Below are 20,358 nucleotides of genomic sequence, written 5' to 3'. Positions count from 1 at the left end.
CATGCGCCATGGGCAATGCAATCAGTCCCACCCCTTACATATTACAAACTATTACTTTAAGTAAAAAAAATTGAAAACTATTTTTTGTTGTTGGAGTCCATAAAATGGATGAACAAGACAGAGTATTTCCATTTATATTTAACGCAGTTAAATATTTGGTTGAGAAAATTCTAATATGTATACACAATGGAAATGGGTATAACACACAGACTGGATGATTAAACGCTATATATTGTAAAACATATATAAAATGCATGATTTTTTACCCATTTTGGAGAGTAAGATAAAATTTAATAATCATAAGAATCTCCCAAATTCATTAAGGTGCCTAATAGTTGGTTCAAGTGGATGTGGGAAAACCTGTTTGCTATTAAAGATACTCCTTACTCCAGATTTTTTAGGTTATGAAAATTTAATAATTTTCACAAAATCAAGTTTTCCAGCCAGAGTATCAACTACAATCACAAGGTTTTAATGCCGGTCTTCAAAAATAAGATATAATCAGGTTATTTGAGCTTTAACACAAACTAAATGAGCACGACATTGAAGATGTAATACAACTATTTTGTGATACCCTGCAAAAATGCAAAAATAAATCAAAACCCACATCACCTATAGTAGTCCAAGCCATTTAGCCCAAATATGGGGCCAGATAGGAAAAAACTGCAACACTACATATCAGTGCGAAATTGTATGCAGTAATATATACCAGATAACATATCAAAAGTCTAAAGCTCTAAAAATATGGGGTGTCTGTCAAAATCACTGGTACATGGACCCCCCTTTTCATCCTTTTGCGGTACGATTTGTTCACATTTTGCGATACATTCCGAGCACATGGTATATAATTATACTTTTAATATCAGGAATTACAGCATGTTACAGCCCCAGTACGGCCCGTACGGAACAAAAAAATAAGCACGTAAACAAAATTCCCAATAGCTAAATACTGATCACTGATATGCAAATACATGAATCACTTGTCATGACTGTTTCAGAATTATGGCACATTTTGTTGATTAAAATCACAAACTCATAATAAAATCACATATAGAGAAACTAATAATACTGACTCATAAAATACTGTCTGCAGTTCTGTATTGTGTTCCTCCAAGAGGATCAGACAGGAGGAGTGCATTCAGGACAGCATCCAGGAGGATGTGTGCCCGTACAGCCCTGGAAATTGCTTTTCCTGTTAGGATGTGATCCACTGCATTTGGTGCGTATATGAGTTCTAGCAGCTCCTTCAACCCAGAACCACCCATGAGGTGCCCTATGCTGCCAAGGAAGCTCATTTCCATATGAAAGGCACCTAGCCTTACCACAATACGTCGCATGGGGCTTCCATCTGGCTCCGAGAGAATGATCGACAATGCCTTCCACCATAGTGGCTGATCAAAGGTGATGATGGTAGGTACATCATGTTGTTTAGCATGTTGCGCAATGTAGTTGAGAGTGGAGTAGATGCATGTAGTGTCGCTCGAGCTCAAATCAATCATTGGGAGAAACAGGACAGACGATTTTGAATGCTGGACACCACGATGTAAGAGTTGCATCATCCCGGACCATGCAGGTCTTGGTATCTTGAACAGCAGTGACATCTTCCACAGTACATCAAGGTTGGCTGTGGGATCATGGGCTCTCATGATAGGCACGCTCCCATAAGTCAAGGTTGCAAGTGCCTGGTCGTCAGCTCTATGGTACTGTATCTGGATTCTTCCAGTTGTTTCTATGTTGCTGGCAGTGACCTGAGCTCTAGGAATCGGATGTCCTTGTGTTGTTCCAGGGGTAATCATGGCTATTATCCCCATGCCATGGAAGGTGTTGTGTCCGTCTAAGGTTCTAATGTTGTGGTCGACGTTGTCAGCTGCATATTGAACAAATTCTCCCTTGTGGTTGGGTATGTCCGTAGCCTGGTATACAGCTGCATTTTGGTTGAAACGTGTGACTTCCTTGTATGAGCTGCAGTACCCATGTGCATGCAGTGAATCAATAAGGAAACGAGAGGCGAAATGGTGCTGCAGCTGCACCCCTAGTGCAATTTGCAGTGGAGCAATCAGGACACGTGGTCGTGCAGCTTGCATTATAGCCTGACCAATTGAAGCTATCTTCAGCTCTACATCTTTTGCCTTCAAGATCTTTCCAAGAAAAATCTTCAGAGTATCAGGAAGAAAGTTGAGGCTGGCGTCTTTGAACTCAAAGTCTTCCGATGTTGGGTATGTTTCATTCCCTGTTTCCACTTGCTTTATGTCATCCAGTATGAATTTAGCGGCAGCTTCCAGGATTATTTTCTTCTGAATCATAGGATCCTTAGACTGGTTTGCATGAAACTCCAAAAGTACACTGTCAGCTGTTTGCCTCATCGTTGCAACATTCGATTTGCCATTAACTGTTGTGACAATGACTCTGTCGCCAAAGTGTTCAATCAGTCTGTCTTTCATATATCTTTGAGAATAGGACTCGGCATTTGAGTCAGCAAGATACTCGGCCATTTTGTCCACCAGATCAGAGATTGTGTTTTGTTCGTCGTCATTTTCCTCAAGGAATTCAGTCACCTTTATAAATGCCTGACATCTGTCATCCAGAGCAGGACGACCGCCTTCGTGTGGTGATTTGTATCGTCTACCCAATTTCTGTTTCTTCTGTACTGTTTCATTATGTACAAAATTCAGAGGGATCAGTTTCCCTGTCCGGAAATTTGAACTGCATACCTGGTGATACACGGCATCTGCCGCTGGAAGGTCACACACAATGAGCAGTCGAGCCCGAACAGTATCGGCCCATGCATCGTTCCTTGTTGAGCACTTTTGCAGAAGACTATCTTTACATTCTGTAAATGTGATAGAGTGGACATCTCCTTGTTGTTTCCTGTTATCAAAGTTCACCTTTGTACCACAGAAGAGGCAATCTGCTTTGAAGTTGAAGGCTTCCTCTGCTGATCGGAGCGATACACTTGGGCCTGGTCTGTGTGTATCTCTGATACTCTGTGCTACCTTTATTGGATTGCAGTATACACGTCGGCATTCTTGATGAACAACTTGACCTGGAACAGTCTGTATTGGGTCACTGCGCTGGTCACTAACAACATTAATAGTCCGACTTCCCTTTTCACGAAGTGTCATAGCTGGATTATCGTTGTTGGTGGATTCATTGCAGAACACACACGAATTGGCCGCCATTCTTCAGGGTTGGATTACCTGCAAATATAGAAAAGTTGAATATACTATTACTGTATGTTATTGCCAATAGACCTAAACATACTAAATACATGTCATTGATGGGATTAAAAACTAAGATATATATGGTTCACAAACAAATAATGATGTACCGTCGCTTGCTGTGGAGTGAGCAGTCTTTGTAAAACGGGGTGTGGTTAAATAAGACACTAAAACAGTAAAAACTTCACTTATATATACAATATTGTACAGTATGATATCCTTTATTTATTATATCGTGCTAGTGATTAGGTCCAGTGTATAAAATAAGCAATAGAAGTTCAGAGAGCGACAATAATCATAGCATGCGGCATATGTACGTCTTTTAACATGGGGCTAAATGGAGAAAACTTGATTGCATTATTTGAGAGTCACCCCATATTTTTAGACCTTTATACTTTTAGTATGTTATAAAGGTACCTTGAGGGTAATCAATACTAATGAGATCGGTAGTGTTGCAGTTTTTTCCCCGTCAAATGCTAAATGGCTTGGACTAAAAGTGGATGGGAGGGTTGTCCAGTCGGTCTTTTCGGAGAGACATCGTAAGAGTGTGAGATTTGTCAGGATTGAAAGACATGTTCCACTTGTTTGCCCAGTCTGTGATTTTGTCCCGGTCTGCAGAGAGTGAGGAGGCTGCAGACTGCCGATCTGAGTGATGAGGAATGGAGCGACAGAGAGTAGAGTCATCAGCAAAGAGATAGAGAGGATTTTCAAGAGAGTCGGAGAGATCATTGATGAATGGACGGACGGACACTTTTTATACCATTTGAGCTTTTTTGTCATCAAACGTTTTATTTTGAGAATATGGAGAAAACAAATTAATAATTTTGTCAAAAGGTCAAGGTCGCATAAAATCGTCAATTTTTTGTATTTTTTAGTCAGCGCAGGCATTATGTTTTTGGGTTGTCCGTCCGTCCGTGATAGGTTTTCATTTCCGCCATAACTTGAGAACGGCTGAAGGGATCTAAGGCAAACTTGGTAGAAGTATATATAATGAGGTAAAGATGAACTGATTAGATTTTGGGGTCACGAAGTCAAAGGTCAGGTTCGGTGGAAATCCTGTTGCCGCGATAACTTGTGAACCAGTGATGGGATTCTGACCAAAGTTGATACAAGTATGTATTATGACTGCAAGATGAATTGATTTGATTTTGTGGTCAAGAGGTCAAGGGTCAAAGTCTGTAATAGGTTTTTTACTTTAGAACGGCTGAAGGGATCTCAGTCAAACTTGGTACATGTATGCATAATGATGTAAATATATAATGAATGATGTAAAGATGAACTGATTCGATTTCAGCATCAAAGGTCAAAGGTCATGTCAGGTAAAAATGTGATACTTGAGAACACCTGAATGGATTTAAATCAAACTTGGTACAAGTATGTATAATGATGTAATAATGTGGAGGCTTATCGGCCAAAGAGTGGTGTACTAGTTTTTTTTTTTTTTTGCCTGTTTTCGTCATGTTTGGCATACGGAAAAAGAAAAAGTCTGAATACAAAATGCATGCGTACAGGCTTTGAATTTTCAGATGCTTTGTAGCTTGTAAATAGAATGCAATGCTGTGGAAAGACATGTTAGACTGCTCTGTACACCTTGACCTGACGTGCGTTTAAAACCTGGGAATTCTTCCGGATTATTTTTAGTTAATTCGCCAAATCGACTCATGAGATCATTTCGGTGTATCACATTCCACATCAGAAAGCTCCAGTAGTACTCTTCAAACAAATATGCCTCACACACACACACACACACACACACACAAAGGTGGACACTTTGAGACCTGGGAGGGCTCAATTACACCTTCTGAAACCCTCATATGAATGAATGAATGAATGAATGATCGTTTTAAGGCCATTGTTCCCTGCTAGAGTGGGGGTTAGCCTTGTGGGCCCCATGACAATCATGGTTCCCTGTTTGAGGCAATGTTTTTATGGCCAGATGCCCTTCCTGACGCCAACCCTTAGTCTCCTCTTACGATGCGCAGGGATACGGTGTACCGATTCTAAATCGGGGTGCACACTGGCACATTCATCCCAGCAAGCTGGTACTCAATCTGCCAACCTCGGAAGGATGACAGGCTGAGTCAACCCCCCTGGCGTTAATTCAGCGATCGACCGGGATTCAAACTCGGGATCCCAAGCCTGCACCCTAACCACTAAGCCAACACCAGGCTCCTCATATGGAGATAACAATCAAGCGCAACTCGTCCGTTTATAGTAGATTTTCTGTGAAGTCATGACGTTATTGATGATGATGTTATTCCTAAAGATTAGAAATGCGAGGGAAAAAAGATAGCCTTCTTGTTAATCCTACTTACTTTTCTTTGCCCAGCACCAGCAGCCTTTCCAAAATGGATGAGCGAACATGAAGGTGTCGGGACTTCTTGAATTAAAGGCATGGAGCGGTGGTTGGTATTTCTGGGCTGTTTCTCCAACTTGATGAGATGTCCAGATACTGGAAGGTGTGGCCTGCATGGCTTATCTTGAATTCAAGGACCATTATGTGGTGGCAGTTCTACAGTTGTCGCTCAACATTCTCTTCCCCATTGCACTCTTTTACTTTGAGGATGCTTAACTGAGCAGGTTGATAATACAGGGTTATTCCGATTATTTTATTATTGACACAAGTTTGTTGAATATAATGAACAGTTGAGGGGAGCATATGTTGAGTTTGGCGTCCATTAGTGTCAATGGAACGTCTGTCGTGGTGTATTGTGGTATACCTAAAAGAGGGCACACTTGCCATAAAGCAAACACCTCTCTCCCCCCCATGCCTCTTGTGAACTGGGAAGAGTGTAGTGTGTTTTCAAACTGGCAGGGGGAGGGAGTGGGGGGTGGGTGGGGGGGCGGGGGCGGAGAGTGCAAACCGGGAAATACGAGTCCTACAAGCTCATAGCTCGGTTTATTCCTGAAAACCAGATCCTGGCTTCGAATGGAAAGAACCTGTGATTTTTCTCCTCCAAACGCATCTCAGTTCTACACCTGGAAATGTACTGGTCAATCAGGTAATCTCGCAGGGATGCTAAAACCAGTATCGATGCGGTCCTCGCCTTTTACGGGGCCCGAATAATCCATCGCACCGATTGATTTTTGTAATATAGCCTCGGTTATGAGTCTTCGGCAGGTTTTACTGCGTTTGAGAGTTTTGAGCTGCACTTTGAACCTTTTTCATTGTTTTCTGTGGAGTGAACCATCTTTCCCTGGGTTGGGTAAGCGTGCAAAAATAAATAAATGAACAAACAAACAAATAAAAAAACGAACAAACACTGGATATTATGTATTTTATATTCCATGTGGGAATGATTATTTTTTCCTCCCCAATCCGGCGTTGCCTATGTGGCTTCACGACGCAGTAGCCAGAACGACTCGTCGCCCGCAGAAGGCCAGCATTTGCCGAGCATTTCCTGGGGTTCCATGAGTTGCTTCTTCGCATTGCGATTTGTACTTTAAAGAGGTGTCCGTATCGAATCCTTTGGTTGTTTCTACTCCCTCCCTGGCACGTACTGCTGCGTAGTCACATCGACTCAGACCAAAACTTTCAGCTTGTTCTTTTTTGTGGTGGTGGTGGTGGTCGTGGTGGCCGCATTCTTCTGCTGGCTTTCATTCATATGACCTCACTGGTCGTGTTTTGAATCTTATTCCGAGGGTAGCTGCAGGAACAGCTGACTCCTGCTTTGATCACCAATTTTTCAGGTTAATCCTTCACACCTTTGTTTGCAGACATGCACATGCTTCAGTTGTGCAGGTAAATATTTTTTTTTTTTGTATAGATTGTTGTATATTTGGTTTTCGAGATGTCACTTTATTCTTGTACAGACATGACAATATGCGAAGGGATGAGGAAGGGGGAGAATCTTGTTTTTATGTTTTATTTGAATGTAAACTTTACAATTTTCATCTGGTGTCACACGGAAGGTGGGTCACATTTTTTATTTGCGTTTCGATGATTAGTTTGGTTGTGCTGGGATCTCCAGATGTGGATGGATCATCTCATCCATGGTGCTAGTTGCGAATAGACACTTTGTGGGTTTTTGAGATGTAAACCTGGGTTCCTCTTCGGCAAAGTCGGGCCTGCAGAATATTGACCGCTGCACTCTTGCAACTTCAAATTGGGTTGTTGTGCTGCTTCTCCGAACGTTTGGGCTTGGGATCAGAGCCATTTTCCTGATGTATTCCGTACGTGCGGGTTTTATTATTATTATTATTATTTTCCTCTGTGGCGAATCCCGCACACGGGTGGCAAATGTAGTTGTAAAACGGTGGAATGTTGTATGTTGAGAAGAAGAAATGTGTTTGCTTGGTACCAAATTATTGAGCCTTTAGTTTTGAAATTGATCTCTGGGGCATGTTCTCTGTTGATCTCCCCAACCCTCCCCTATCCCCCCTCCTTTTCAATTTCCACAAAAACAAAAGATGGTTTGTATTTCTTTTGTCTTGTATCAGATGCAGTTTTCTTGCTGTATAAGAATGGTCAGTATGTTGGTTTGTTATAAGTTTTCCTCCTGTAACCTTCCTGATTAATATGGATTCAGCGTCGTAACGCGATGCTATCCACCCCTTACCCACCCACCCCTTACCCACCACGCCACCCACACCCCCCTTTCACGCACTGTCTTGGCCATGCAGAAGAGTCACGCTCTGTTGTGAGTTCAAAGTGTTTTACAATCCACTGTTCAATCGTCGTATTGCCAATGGTGTGATCGTAAGTGATGTCAAATTGTTTTTGAATCTGAGCCTCGTAATCTCTGATGGCAGAATTAAATGTGTACAAAAAAAAAGAAAGAAAAATGAAATATCGTTTATAATTGTCATTTTGGGTTTTTAATTGTACTCTATATAACTTGGGACGTGTCTGTTTGTCTTCTATGTGCTCCTGAACCGTTGGAGTTAACGTTAAATGAGTTGAAGATTGCTTGTTGCTCTCGGGGTGTGCAGCGGAAGCTTTTCGGCTAAAGTTCGGTGAAAATAATTTTGTGCTCCTACATGGCAAACATGATTAGCAATTATAAGAGAAGAGCACAAAGCAGAGATGCTGACCGTGATGAACATCATGAAGATCGACTTGCCCAAAAAAACAATTTATTTGTATTCCCAGCAGTGGTGGGACCCGGTATTCCAAGCAAGTCATGATACTAGACAGCACTTGGTTGAGCGCATACCTCCACCAGGCTGCACAGTTTGTTTTGTATCCCACCAATAGGCCGGATCTGGATTCGGACCTGAACCAAAATCTAATCGGCTTGTTCTTGTCACCTATCCCACACGTCCACAAGTTTTGTCACAACTCCACAACTATTTTTCCAGATATCGTGCGATTATATTGTTTTTAGCCCCATCTCTCAATAGTCAAGAATCACTTTTAAAATTCTCGTATCCGGATCCGGATTTTTACTGAAGTCGAATAATTTCATCCGTCACGCACCCAACCTGTCCACCAAATTTCATCCCAATCCATCCATCACTTTTTGGGATCCTGCTCATAGACAAACGGGCGAATACATAACCTCGTCCGCCTTTGGTGGTGAAGGTAAAAATACACCACAGACATACTGGAAGTGGGTGAATTACGGACGGGTTCTTTATTAGTTTGCTAAGCGAACTTGATGTACAGTGTGCATGGAATACAAGGGAAAAAATTCCAATGAAATACTTTCAGATTTGAGTGTTTCATTTGAAAGGTTGAATAATGTATCTCGGGGAATTTGAGAAGATGTTGAAGATGAAGAAGAGATGGAAATGCTGTTGAATACAGAGAATGAATGGGATGGCAACATAGAGAGTAACCCAGTTTTAGGACCGGCAGAGAAGATAACTGAGAAGGAAGTTGAGGAAGCGATAAAAGCAATGAAGAGTAGAAAAGCGGGAGGGCCGACGGGAGTTGTGGGAGATATGTTGAAGACAGCAGGAAGTTGGGGTGTGAAGAGAATGACAGAGATCTGTAATCTGGTGGTGAAAGAAGGCCGCATTCCGGTGGATTGGGAACTGAGTACCCTCGTCCCTCTATACAAGGGGAAAGGTGACCCTCTGGGTCTGGAGTGTGGCTCGTACTGAGCGATAAAGTTATTGGAGCATGGAATGAAGGTGTTGGAGAGGAGGATAAGGAAGAAGGTGAAGATCGACGAAATGCAGTTTGGATTTATGCCAGGAAGAGGAACGACAGACGCGCTCTTTATTGTGAGGCAGTTGCAGGAGAAGTACATGGAGAAGAGGAAGAAATTGTTTCTTGGGTTTGTTGATCTGGAGAAAGCATTCGATAGGGTTCCACGTGAAGTATTGACATGGGCATTGAGGAAGTTAGGAGTGGAGGAATGGTTGATCAGAGTAGTGATGGCAATGTACAAAAGAGTGCGCACAGCTGTAAGGACGAAGGACGGGAACAGTGGTGAGCTTGAGGTGAAGGTGGGAGTGCATCAGGGGTCGGTACTAAGTCCACTACTATTTGTAGCTGTGATGGAGGTGCTGGCTCAGAACGTAAAGGAGGGTTTACCGTGGGAGTTGTTGTATGTAGATGATCTGGTGTTGATTGCGGAAAGTATGGTTGGACTGAAGGAAAAGATGAACAAGTGGAAGGAATGTATGGAGACAAAAGGTCTGAAGGTGAATATCGGAAAGACGAAGGTGATGGCAAGTGGTAAAGCATGTGGTGAGGAGGAAAGAACTGGGAAGTGGCCATGTGCTGTGTGCAGGGTGTCGGAGTGAACTCAATTCAATGTACAATGTGCGCTGAGTGGGTTCATCAAAAATGTAGTGGTCTGAGAGAGTCATTAACCAGTGTGGCAGCTACATTCAAATGTAAGGTGTGCACAGAGGGAGCTGCAGATGGAGGAAATGTTGAGTTGGATCTTGGAGACGGCGTGAAGCTGGAAGTTGTGAAAACATTTTGCTACCTCGGAGATATGCTGAATGGAGAAGGTGGATCAGACTTGGCAACGGTTGCTAGAGTGAGATGTGCATGGAAGAAGTTTTGGGAACTGAGTGGCGTGCTGATGAGGAGGGGAGTGTCATTGAAGCTGAAGGGAAAGGTGTATGCTGCATGTGTGAGAAGTGTTATGATTTATGGGAGCGAGACATGGGTAATGAACGTAGAGCAGCAACGAAGGCTGGAAAAGGTGGAAATGCGAATTATTCGGTGGATGTGCGGAGTATCGTTGAGAGAGAGGAAGACAAATGATGAATTGCGAAAGATGATGGGAATAGAGCCTGTGATTGATGCTGTGAAGAGGAGCAGGTTGAGATGGCTTGGTCATGTGTTGAGGAAGGATGAAAGTGACTGGTTGAGAAGAGTGATGGAAATGAATGTAGAAGGGAGTAGAGGACGGGGAAGACCGAGAAAGACTTGGCTGAAGATGGTGGAAGAAGAAAAAGAAATGCGGGCAAGGGGGTTAACAAGGAGAGATGCAGAAAATAGGGCAAAATGGAGAAGATTGTCATGGGGACCGCAAGGCTAACCCCTGCTCTGGCAGGGAAAATGGCCTTAAAATGCATGTTGTTGTTGTTTGGGGAATTTGAGAAGACTGCAAAGGTTTGTTGGTTTGAGGGTGGCACCGTGAGTTGGGCCGATGTGAGCTTGACTTCATCCAGAACTTTCGGATCAGATGACCTTTCCTGGGTTCATGAGTCCCCGGGAATCTAGCGCTGCCTTCAGGGCAGACATAGCCCAGATGCCTGTGAGTCCAACTTCACTGGACAACAGGTGTCGCTTTCCAAGTCCAATGCCATGCTCCCCGGTACATGTCCCTCCTACGGCCAGGGCTCGCCTGCAAACATTTGGTTACCGGTACTTAAATTGAACTTCATTTATTTGTACTGAAGTGTTTAAACAATCGTAGAGCACACAGTTTTACGTAATGAAAAAGATTTTGATACTTGTGTACTTCAATAAATGATGTAATAAGGATTGCCATGGAGTTATATCAAGACTCTCTGCTCACCTTCACTCCTTCATTCCTCTTTTCTCCCGCCTCTGGAACAAACTCCCTCACTCTCTTCAATCCCACTCCACCCTCCAGGTCTTTAAAACAGCTGTTCACCACCATCTCTTATCTTCCCCCATCCAAAACCTTGATCTTTTCTATCCCCGATAATTTCAACCCAATTCCACTTTTTAAAATACTACTAACTTCTGTCCTGGAAGTCCTTGGTGTCCTTGTGTTTTATACTTCTCCCCCCCCCCCCCCACCCCCCTTCCCACGCCTCCTCCCCCCAAGCCCTCTCCCTCCCACACATCTCCCTGCTCTTAAATGTTGTGTGCTCTCAAGTGTTTGTGTGCTTCCCATTCTCTTGTCTTCCGCTCCCTCTTTTTATATATTTTGTTTGTCTGGTTGATTTGTTTGTGAAGTAAATGTCAGCTCTTTCACGAGCCTCGATTCAGTATACAAAAAAAAACACAAAAAAAAAAAGGTGATGCTGGAGGTGAGTGAACAAATATAGGCCTCCGTTCCTGATAGGCCTCGGGTACATTGGGGGGGGGGGGGAAAAAATGTTTACTGTACTTAAATAAATAAATAAAAGTATTCCATAAACGCATCGAGCACCATATGTATAATCTGTAATAATAAAAGGCTGTGTGTATGTGTGTGTATGTCCTCCATAACTCCAAAACTATGAAACCTAGCGGCCCCAAACTTTGCATGCAAACTTATCGATCCACAAGGGATTGCATGAAAGAAAACTGGGTGTTTGGGGGTGTTTTTGAAGATCATTTACGCTAACAGGCTTACCTTTGGTCAGCCTGCATTTAGGACGCTCTGCTTGGGGTCTTAATTCGCCATTTTGTCCGCTCAACTCAAGTATGCCTCGCCTCAGACCAGATCGGTTTCTGTACAATAAAGCTTCATATCTACGAATGGTGATATACAGTTGTGGCCAAAAATATTGGCACCCTTGCACTTTTTTCAAATAACTACATTTTCTTGAAAAATAAGTTTAAATTGACAAACGTATTTGGTCTCCACAATTCTTTATTTCACTGTCTGGACTCACGGACTCATTGCTGGCCACTTCAGAACAGTCCAGCGTTTTGTCTTTAACCATTCCTGCGTGCTTTTTGAAGTGTGTTTGGGGTCATTGTCCTGCTGCAAGACCCATGACCTTCGACGTAGACCCAGCTTTCTGCCACTGGGTTGAACATTGTGCTCCAAACGCCTTGGTAATCTCCTGATTTCATGATACCATGCACACATTCAAGGCACCCAGTGCCAGAAGCAGCATAGCAACCCCAAAACATAACTGAACCTCCTCCATGTTTGACTGTAGGGAAGGTGTTCTTTTCTTTGAAGGCTTCATTTTGTTTTTTGTAAACATAGAGATGATGTGCTTTGCCAAAAAAGCTCTAAATTGGTCTCATCTGTCCACAGGAAATTCTCCCAGAAGGATTTTGGCTTGTTCAGGTGTGTTTTGGCAAACTCCAGGTGGGCTTTCTTATGTCTCTCAGCAGTGGGGTCCTCCTGGGTCTCCGACCATAGAACCCCTTTTCATCGAGTTGGTGACGGATGGTGCAGGTTGAAACTGTCATACATTGTGTCTGAAGGCCAGATTGAATCTGTTTGGCAGTTAATCAAGGTGCTTTCTCCACCATTCGAACAATCCTTCACTGCAATCTTCGATCAAGTTCTCTCTTGCTACCACGTCCTGGGAGGTAGGCTACAGTGCCATGGGCCTTAACCTTCCTGATAACATTGCGTCCGGTGGACACAGGAACATCAAGATCTCTGGAGATGGACTTGTAGCCTTGAGATTGTACATGCTTGGCTACAATATTGTGTCTGACCTCCTCAGATAATTCTCTGATTTTTGTCCCCCGTCGCACCGCGGAGCGAAAGGGGGACTATGGTTTTCTCCTCCGTCCGTGTGTCCGTCTGTCCGTCCATGCGTGCGTGCGTAAGCGAAGGACCGCATTCGAATTTGGTGTGGGTGCAACCCACATCAAAATCCAAGATGGCCACCGCCATGTATGTCTGATGCCATGTATGTCTGAACCTTGTGAGCTGAATATCTTGAAAAATAAGCGAAGTACCAACTTCTAATCTGGTGTGTGGGTGTATCTAGGCACAAGGAAGAATGCTATTGAAAATTGGGTCGCCACGTCAAAATCCAAGATGGCCGCCTTGCGTCTTCCACTTTGTCAACTCGCATCACTTCACCGCCGGGGGACCTAGGCGTAACGCTTGTCTTTTCTCCATGGTCATTGCGGTACACACAGTGACACAAAATAACAAAATGACTCCTTTTCTCTATTCAAACTGGTTGAATGAGTGATTTTTATATTGCAGGCAACTGCAACTCGCCACAGGTGAGTTCAATTCCAAAGTGAAGGAGAATCACCTGCTTGAAATCTAATTATTTCTAACAACTTGTAAAAGGTGCCAATAATATTGTCCGTCATTTTAGGATTTCGTAATTCTTTTCAGCTTTTTTTTTTTTTTTTTTTTTCACTGCAAACCAAATAAATACAAATGTGGATACCAAAAGATTTTATTAATTTCAACAATTTTCTGGAAGAAATGGTGCATTATTTGAAAAAAGTGCAAGGGTGCCAATATTTTTGGCCATGATTGTAGCTGATCTTCATACCTATTAATTACTGTATTCCTGCAGACATCGCAATGCTTATAAACGCCAGTGTTTGTGCCTTTATTGAATCTTCGCAAAGATTGAGAATCTCTTCACCTGAACCAAATTTCAAAATTTTAACTCGCAGCAGCATTTCCAACTATTAAAAAATTGTTCATGTGTCTAATTTGGACATTGTGGGACACTCCGGGGATCTCAACAGTATTGTGGGAATGCTTCAGCCCTAGTATTGATGAGTGCTCTACAAGTAACTTGGTAATGGAACACCCCGCTTCATGGGACACCCCTGCGCTCTCCTCGGATCGAGTCTATTTTATCTATTTCCTTCCTTAAAAAAAAAAGAAGAAGCATATATCGATGAACGAAGGCAGCTCCCACTCCCCCCTCACCCCCCACGGTACCCTGGGCGGTGCCTCGCCTTTCTTGTGTTACTTTAGTTTTCCCTCTTTTTCTGCCATCTGCATTCATTTATACGACCGGTCACTTCCACATAAATGTAGTGAAATTCGATATTAACCATTGGGGGGGGGGGGGGGGGGGGGGGGGTAAAGGTTAGACTCTTAAAGGGTCTAAACTCCCAAGCATGTAAAAAGTCTTCTCTCAACCATGTAATATAATCTCTCAAACATGTAGGCCAGGTATTAGGGGGTCTTCGGGGTCTTTAAAGAATGAGGTGGTGCATGAAAATACCCTGAAGACAATCTCTGGGTGGGACTTGGTCTGTGTGCCAGATTTGGTGGTTGTCAGCCCAGCAGTCTTTGCAAAAAACGCGAACAAAGACAGACAGACAGACATCTGATGATTTTATTTATTGGACGAGCAGGGGTACCTGTGGGAAACCCAGGGGCAGAGACGTGTATGAAGTTTGCACATTTTGCGTTATATGCTGCACTAATAGTTTCACAAAATGGGTAGAAACCTTGCTCTCCTCCCACCCACCCCCCCCCCACAGTCCCCTCCTTTCCTGACCGCTCACTCCTCTCCATCCCTTACTCCTCTCCAACCCTTACTCCTCTCCAACCCTTACTCCTCTCCAACCCTTACTCCTCTCCAACCCTTACTCCTCTCCAACCCTTACTCCTCTCCAACCCTTACTCCTCTCCAACCCTTACTCCTCTCCAACCCTTACTCCTCTCTACTCTCACCCCTCTCTTCCCTCACTCCTCTCTTCCCTCACTCCTCTCTTCCCTCACTCCTCTCTTCCCTCACTCCTCTCTTCCCTCACTCCTCTCTTCCCTCACTCCTCTCTTCCCTCACTCCTCTCTTCCCTCACTCCTCTCTTCCCTCACTCCTCTCTTCCCTCACTCCTCTCTCTCCCCCCTCACTCCTCTCTACCCTCACTCTCCTCTTCACCCTCACTCTCCTCTTCTCATCCATCACTCCTCTCCTCCCTCACTCGTCCTCTCCTTCCCCTATTACCCTTCTCCCCCTACTCCTCCTTTCTTTCCCCTTGCCTTCTGTCTTCCCTCCCCTCCTCCCTTCCCCCCCCCTCCTCCCTTCCCCCTCTCCTCCCCCCATCCCTTCTTTCTCATTCCTCCCCCTCCTCCACCCTCCCCTCGCCTCTCCCCTCACCCCTTCTCCTTCCCTTCCCTCTGATCTCCCCTCCCCCCCTCCCCCTATCTTAATATTCCCGTCACGAAGCGACTCTGCGTTGCTGGCAAGGTACTTTTGCTAGTCATAAATCAAATGATCTATGGAAGAGTATGTAAACCATTCCATAATTAACTGTTCTCTGTTTGCTTGTTCGGATACTCACTCGGCAAGGCGTGTGGAAAAGGCGTGCACGGTCTCTCCAGATCCAGTCTCACTTGGGTCCGATAAAACCGCACAGTGAAAATTACCGTCTCCCACATGACCCACTATTGGGCCTAAAGGGAAAGGGTCCATGACGAGATGGAGGGATTTACAGAACAGGTGATGGTTAATGTAAAAAGAAAACAAAGTATCTCAGATAGAAGAAGGCGACTTGCTTTGTTTCATGCAAGATAAAGATGGAGAGCGCAATTACTGGAATGGGAGCAGGGCGACTCACCGACAAGACCAGAAGCTTTTAGATCATCCTGAGTAGCAAGGATAACATCGGGAAGTTGAGAAATCGGTACGCAAACATCCGTCACGTAGCACTGCAACAGCACAAGGGAAGAGAGCATAAAGTGTTACATGTGCCACGTCCGGTGAACTCGAGCCCCGATTGTGCTCGTGGCTCTAACTTCCAGACTTGCTCGCCCGAGTTCAAGTTACGAAAGACCATTTGGAATCTGCTGCGATTCCGCTCACCTTCCAGCCCGGACGCAGAGAGCGTACGGCATAGAGGGCATCGTGCCTAGCTTTCCATAACTTGCTTTTGGTCTCCTGCTCTTGCGCCCAGTTAAATTCCATACCACCATGGTCTTTCACGACGTCTTCTGCATCCTCAGAGGTAAAGCTTTGCAGTACATACATTTAAATTAAGGTTCAATGTGGTGGCGTATCAGGGTGCCCTACTTCAATAGCACTAAACTTTCAGATTAAAAAACAAAAATCGTCATTTTATTAAGAAGGAAGTAACACTGCATGGGGTATCGTGTTCTGTGAACTCTCTGGTTACTACCTGTGGTCTTCACTTGATCACGAAGAGAACCCTGAGAACCGTGGAATTCGAGAAAGAGAGTTGGAGACTTGGTCACGTCCAATCCACTGTATTGCTGGCATGCGGTCATCATAGCCTCGTCCAAGAACTCTGCATCACGAGTAAACAAAGAACATATGAGGAAATGGACATGTGGCCATTTGGTCCACTGTGCCAGTGCCGTATCCACACCTTATTAGCTTCATCTATCAACTTGTCTCTGACCTGTATAGTAAATCATTCCTTTCACACCACGAGGTACATAGGAGCTGCCGAGACAGGTTTCCGGGGCTAATGGGCACAATCCATGACGGGTCGCCACTCCACCACAGGATACTCTAATGGCTCATTCATCCCAGTAAGCTGGTACTCATTTTGCCGACCTCGGAGGGATGACAGGCTGAGTCGACCAGCCTCATGTTATTTCAACGGCACGACAGGGGCTCAAACTCAAGACCCTGAGATTAAAAGTGTAGTTTGTGAAAAACTTCTATCGTACAAGGCCTTCATTTCCTAAACTTCTATCCACCTACAAGGCTTTCATCTGCAGTTTGATGGAGTACTTCTCTCCCCTCCGGGCTGCATCCCCTGCCTCACATCTTGCTCAGCTTGACTCGGTGGAAACCAAGGCCTTCAAAATCGCTGGAGTCTCCTGCGATGAAGCTGAGTCTATGGACTTATCGCTTTGCCATCACAGACAGGTCCATGTTCTCTCCGTGTTCTACCGCCTCCTTACTGGTCTTGAACCCTCTGCTCTGTCTTTTTTTTGCCCTCCCTCCCTCCCTCCCTACCAGGTTTCTGCAGGGCTCACATGGTCCACTATCAACCCCCTTCTGGTGAAACTACCTTAAACTTCGATCACTGCTCACCTCTATTCATTCGTTGCTCTATTCCCCTGCTTTTGGAACAAACTTTCACATCCTCTTCAATTTCATTCCCCCCTCCAGGTCTTTAAGACAGCTGTTCACCACCATCCCAGATCGTCTCCAATCAAAAACCATGATGTTTTCTACCCTCGTTGACCCAACCCCTCCCCCCCCTCATCATCCCTCCACTCCCAAGCCCACCCCCTCCCAAATTTCCAGTTTTTATTTCCTGAGAGTTTTCTTCTGAAACCATGTCATCCACCCCTTTCCAGCCCCTCATTTCTCCCCACACCCATTGTTTTGTCCGAGTTTCCCTCTGTCTTGTCCTTCAACTCCACTGTTGGTGTCACGCTCTCCCTCTCGACTGTTCCTTTTTGTCATGTTACGTACTGATCCGTTCAGTGTATGAGCTCTTCCAGGAGCCTGACTCTGTTACAAAATAGGACCGCGGGTGCTGAAGCTCACCTGGATCAGGAGCAACAGTCACTCAGACCCTGATATTTTTAATTCAGTGAACAAAGTTTGGTGCATCATGGGCGATTAAGGTTGTGATCAAGTTTCATTGAAATTGTGTGTATAGTTTCGGAGAAGAGAGCAAATACCTATTTTGGTGGGGTCAACTGCGCCCCCATCCCCTCTCCCACCTTAATGAGTGCATATTTTGATGCGATCAATACACCTTCGTTAGGCATCAGATATGAAGCCTGTCAAGTTTCATCAAACTCATCTGTTTGGTTCAAACGATAATGACTGAAGTGTTTACAGACTCACTCACTGACTGACTTACCTACGGTCACTGCTCTCACAGCTCATCAGACTAAAGTCCAGTCGAGCTAAAATGGGGGCTAGGTTCGTCCTGATTGTATCCCACTTCATTTTAATGTGTATTGTAATGTTCAAATACATCTTTAATGTGTTGGGCTATTTCCTGTTAAAAAAATACAATTTATAAGAAGGAGAATTGCTTTGCAAGACATGTCCCCAACTGGTCCCAATGAGTGTTCCTGTTCCAAGCACTCAGCAATTGTGAGCCATACACAGTAGGACAAATTGTTTTAGGTATGTGAAGGTACAAAATATGTTGCAGTTTCTCTAACTTATCAGAATAAAGCCATGTACCAAGTTGCAGTTCAATATGTTGAAGGATATGGGCTAAAAGTTTGGAAAATCACAGGTGGGACGGCCAGACAGACAGAGAGCAACTGGTTGTGGTCTGATAGCTTGGCTGTTTTTTCTTGATTTGTCTACACTTTGAACCGACAGTATTTATCGCCAAATTTCTACATCGACGCCCATCTGTGTTCAAGCTGAGATGGTTAATAAGCTTCAGGTGCAACTCACCAATGCGAGCAATGGGGACGCCACTGTGCAAGATGTCCACGGTTGCATCCACGGCAGCACGTACAGAGGGGAACGGGCACACGGCGACCATGGACCCCTCGGGGAGCGCGTGCAGATGCAGAGTAGCTTGCGTGATGAATCCCAGCGTGCCCTCGGAACCGACAAACAGGCTGGTGAGGTCATAGCCAGCCGCAGACTTCCTGTAACAGGTGTTTTGGTTATAATCACAGTAATATTATCTTCCCCCATCCAAAACCTTGATCTTTTCTACCCCCGCTAATTCACCCCAGATACACTTTTTTTTGAAATTCCAACTTCTTTCCTGGAAGTCCTTGCAGTGTTCATATGTTTTATACCTCTCCCACCTCCCCCCCAAGCCCTCTCCCTCCCACATTTCTCTCGATGTGCCTGCTCTCAAATGTTGTGTTTGTGTCCTTCCCCCTCTCTCCCCATCTTGTCTACCGCTCCCCTTATTTTGCGTTTTATGTGTCGGTTTGACTTTTTGTGTGATCAATGTTGGCTCTTTCACGAGCCTCGATCTTGTATACAAAAAAAATTTAAAAAAAATTTGGTAGAGTCTAACCAGGTACTTTGTGATAAAGTGAATGTTGAATCGTTTCCAAAATGTGATTTAACTGCCGATGCCGCACACCTTTGGGAGGGACGAGACGACGGATGTCCCGAGAGGTGCGCTCGTGAGAGCACTTCGGGGATACGGTTAAATCAAATGGTTCATTTTGTTTCTATTTTGAGAGGAAACTGCTTGAGCAAGTTCCATACAATGTGGAACAGATGGGAAACGACTAATTCGATTTAATCATTAAATCCATAGACAGGTACAATAATAATTATGCTTCAAATCACACCTGATATTTTGCTTCATATTTCATGGATTTTGGTTCAGGAGAGATATATTGGGTTTCTTGTTACTTGCAAAATCTACCATTTTTCTAGTATATTGGTCGGTTGCGTTTGTTATTCTGTCTGTTTGTTTGTTTGTCACTCGCCTACAGATCACAATTCTAAACCGATCGTCATGAGACTTCACCAAGTTGTAGAGGTCATCCCAATTGAGAAGCCTATTGATTTTGAGGTCAAAGTGTGTTTGGTTCAAATTTCTAAAATCGCCATTTTTCATCCGATTGACTTGAACATTGAACACTGAACAGCATTTGTATATTGAGTCACTAAATTGGGAACCAATTATTTTTGAGGTCAAAAGGTCAACTCGAGGTCAAACTTCCAAAATCATCAATTTTCATCTGAAAACACATCAATTTTCATCCAATCGACTTGAAAATTATATAGCAATTGCACAGTGCCTCACTGAATTTGGAAAGCAACTATTTTTAAGGTCAAAGGTCGACTCATGGTCAAACTTCTAAAATCATCAATTTTCATCTGAAAACACATCAATTTTCATCCAATCGACTTGAAAATTATATAGCAATTGCACAGTGCCTCACTGAATTTGGAAAGCAACTATTTTTGAGGTCAAAAGGTCAACTCGAGGTCAAACTTCCAAAATCATCAATTTTCATCTGAAAACACATCAATTTTCATCCAATCGACTTGAAAATTATATAGCAATTGCACAGTGCCTCACTGAATTTGGAAAGCAACTATTTTTGAGGTCAAAAGGTCGACTCATGGTCAAACTTCCAAAATCATCAATTTTCATCTGAAAACACGTCAATTTTCATCCAATCGACTTGAAAATTATATAGCAATTGCACAGTGCCTCACTGAATTTGGA

General features: G+C 43.9%; 2 protein-coding genes across 3 annotated transcripts in view; one reads left to right on the top strand and one right to left on the bottom strand.

Annotated features, from left to right (window-relative positions):
- Window positions 1–8,008, top strand: part of LOC137427111 (E3 ubiquitin-protein ligase znrf2) — a 298,968-nt gene extending 290,960 nt beyond the window's left edge. The window contains exon 5 of the mRNA XM_068116295.2: window positions 5,548–8,008. The gene's annotated coding sequence lies outside the window, so the exon portion shown is untranslated. The remainder of the gene's footprint in view (window positions 1–5,547) is intronic.
- A 763-nt stretch (window positions 8,009–8,771) lies between these two features.
- Window positions 8,772–20,358, bottom strand: part of LDHD (lactate dehydrogenase D) — a 40,352-nt gene continuing 28,765 nt past the window's right edge. For both annotated transcript variants that reach the window (XM_078778679.1, XM_078778680.1), the window contains 6 exons: window positions 18,603–18,802; window positions 16,378–16,506; window positions 16,065–16,192; window positions 15,820–15,910; window positions 15,544–15,655; window positions 8,772–10,972 (listed from right to left, as the gene is read on the bottom strand). In XM_078778679.1, the coding sequence (XP_078634805.1) occupies window positions 10,807–10,972; window positions 15,544–15,655; window positions 15,820–15,910; window positions 16,065–16,192; window positions 16,378–16,506; window positions 18,603–18,802 (826 nt within the window). In that variant the 3' untranslated portion in view covers window positions 8,772–10,806. The remainder of the gene's footprint in view (window positions 10,973–15,543; window positions 15,656–15,819; window positions 15,911–16,064; window positions 16,193–16,377; window positions 16,507–18,602; window positions 18,803–20,358) is intronic.

This window comes from Myxine glutinosa, chromosome 5 (assembly GCF_964187855.1).
Source record: "Myxine glutinosa chromosome 5, kmMyxGlut1.1, whole genome shotgun sequence".
Taxonomy (NCBI): domain Eukaryota; kingdom Metazoa; phylum Chordata; class Myxini; order Myxiniformes; family Myxinidae; genus Myxine; species Myxine glutinosa.
This window is presented reverse-complemented; position numbering and strand designations above follow the sequence as displayed.